The sequence below is a fragment of the Meleagris gallopavo genome, chromosome 1 (assembly GCF_000146605.3).
Source record: "Meleagris gallopavo isolate NT-WF06-2002-E0010 breed Aviagen turkey brand Nicholas breeding stock chromosome 1, Turkey_5.1, whole genome shotgun sequence".
NCBI lineage: Eukaryota > Metazoa > Chordata > Aves > Galliformes > Phasianidae > Meleagris > Meleagris gallopavo.
Window position 1 is genome coordinate 114,561,990 of NC_015011.2, and position 2,846 is coordinate 114,564,835.

The 2,846-nt window shown below is 40.4% G+C and overlaps 1 protein-coding gene across 1 annotated transcript in view; it reads right to left on the bottom strand.

The window, feature by feature from the left end:
- Positions 1–2,758, bottom strand: part of LOC100540262 (synapse-associated protein 1-like) — an 8,791-nt gene extending 6,033 nt beyond the window's left edge. Inside the window, exon 1 of the mRNA XM_031556939.1 lies at positions 2,742–2,758. Within this exon, the coding sequence (XP_031412799.1) occupies positions 2,742–2,758 (17 nt within the window). The remainder of the gene's footprint in view (positions 1–2,741) is intronic.
- Between the last annotated feature and the right edge of the window lie 88 nt (positions 2,759–2,846).

Here is a 2,846-nt window from a genome sequence, read left to right on the forward strand (position 1 = left end):
TTTTGGCCACGAGGGCACACTGCTGGCTCATGGCCAACCTGTCGTCCACCAGGACGCCCAGGTCCCTCTGTGCAGAGCTCCTCTCCAGCAGCTCATCCCCCAGCCTGTATTGGTGCATGCAATTATTCCTCCCTAGGTGTAAGACCCTACACTTGCTTTTGTTGAACCTCATCCGGTTTCTTACTGCCCAGCTCTCCAGCCTGTCCAGGTCTCGCTGAATGGCAGCACAGCCTTCAGGCGTGTCAGCCAATCCTCCCAACTTCGTATCATCAGCAGACTTGCTGAGGGTGGCCACTATCCCCTCATCAAGGTCATTGATGAAGATGTTAAACAAGACCGGACCCAGCACAGACCCCTGGGGGACACCACTGGTTACAGGTCTCCAGCCAGACTCTGCACCACCAACGACGACCCTCTGCGCTCTGCCAGTCAGCCAATTCTCAACCCACCTCTCTGTCCACTCGTCTATCCCAAACTTCCTCAGCTTTGTTATAAGGATGTCGTGGGAGACAGTATCAAATGCCTTTCTAAAATCAAGGTAGATTACATCTACCGCTCTTCCCCCATCCACCCAGCATGTGACAGCATCATAGAAGGCCACCAAGTTGGTCGAGCACGACCTCCCCTTGGTGAACCCATGCTGACTACTCCTGATAACCTCCTTTTCTCCCAGCTGTCTAGAGATGGTATCCAGATGGTATCCTTTGTTCTCACTAGAACAAAGAAAATCAAAAAAGAAACAAAGAAATATAAGTGTACTTAGATGCCTGATAGGTGCAGTTAGTGAGAATCCCAGTGATTTACTGAGTTGGAATGCTCCTGTACAGAGCAACAGTGAACAAAAGTTGCTCATAGAAAGTGACACAAATGGGAGATGAATGTGGTGAGATTGTGAAAGTACTATGATATGAACAGTTAATTAGGAAACAAACCTAATTACAGCCTGCACCAAAAGATAAAGACAGAAAATACTTGCTTTGATAAAAAGTTAGTGCAGGGCATTAAAAACTACTTCTTTTACACCAGGAAAAAAATTAAAGTTGCAGCCTCCATAAAACTTGAGCCCTGCAAGATTATTCCTACTTACACCTGCTAAGAAGTGACTGGATGTTGACATCTTCCTTTCATTTCAACCATTTTTTTCTCCTGTACCCAGACATCAAATTATATGAAATTTGTAAAGAATTAGCATCTTCAAGATTGATTTATTGAATTATTCACCTTTCTTAATCTATCCTTTATAATTGTTGACCACTTCATGTCTTCCTGAAGGAATGGCTTTCTGGTCCACATTTTAAAAGCACAAAAGTTTTATACCTGAATGAACAGGTAAAAAATATTATGAAAAAAAAAATCAGAAATACTAAATAATATCAGTTAAGATGTATAGTAATATTGTTGGTGTTTGATTTCCAAATAATGTAATTAAGTATGGTCAAAAGAAAAAAATACAAGGAAAATGATGATTATGGTTTTGGGCAAGCAAAATGTAACTTGATAAGATACCCACGACAAGATGTTGAATTTACATGACAATGAAGAACTACATGATAAATAAAATCAAAGTGGTAGATTTTACTAACATGACTAGTGAAAAGAAGTTCAACTTGGACATTACTTAAGCAAGTGTGAATTAAAAGATAAAGAATGAGAGTGGAATAAGACGGAAAGATTCAACCAATAAACAAAATCAAACAGCATAGAATAAATGGGGCAGAGAGTACCTGCTGAAACAGCTGCCACAAAGGCAGGGAAGGTGGAAACAAAGGCAGCACCTTTAACAGCATCAAAATATCTGTAAGAATGCAACTATGCAATGAAGACTCCATTGGCTCCATTCTACTTTGTTCATTCTAAATGGGGACCTTGCCTGAGCTAACACACATGAACTATGACAGAACTCAAAAGAAACAGAATGAGATAAAATGACAAAACAGGCAAATTAAAAAAAGGAAAAAAAAAGAAAAAAGCTTGAGGAAACTACAATTCTTTTTTGACAAAAGTATATTCTATGCAACATGCCACCCCAGCTCTGTTATCCCCTTGATAAATCTCCCTTTATCCCAAGGTTCATCTGCCTGTATCCAAGGAACCAAGGCCCAGCTGAGTAAACTTGGCTCACAGCACACAGAAAATTAGCAGCTTGGGCAAAAGGGCTGTGAAAAAGTACATATGAAAATAAGAAAGATGAATTTACAGACTGAAGGAGGCTTACAAACATGGAATCAATAGCAGTGCAGGACTCAAGAAGAAAAATTAAAATATGGAAAGATATAATATCTGAAAGAGGGAAAAGGGAGTCATCTTGACATTGACTATCAGTCAAGCTGACTGCCATCAGAACACCAGCACTGGTAGATCTGATGACTGTTTTTTTGATGCTGGGAGGATATATAAATCTGTTCTAAGGTACAGCAAAGGCTTCCTCCTCCAGCCCAATGCCTACCCAACCTGCAGATTCCTCAAGGGTGGTGAGTGCACTCATTAGACTATGATTTTTATAAACTATGACTGTGTCTTAGCCAGAAACTGCTTTATTCCCTAAAGCTGCTTTTATTCCTGCTTGCAGAATTTGTCCGTGTGCAAATAAAGATGCCCAGTGACTCAAAAGAGGATCAGTAATGATACACTGATATAAATTGATCAGCATAACTGAGAAAGCCTATGTTAAGGTAGCTTGTTCATCTCAAGGCTGAATCTCAAGCAGCCTATGTACCCATCTTACTTCAATTCTTTAATACACTGTACGTCCTTCCATGTCCTACACACATCTGCCTCTACCACCACAGTAATTATACTCCCATATCACTAACTTATTTCCATCTGGTCTGAGCCTTATGCAAAAA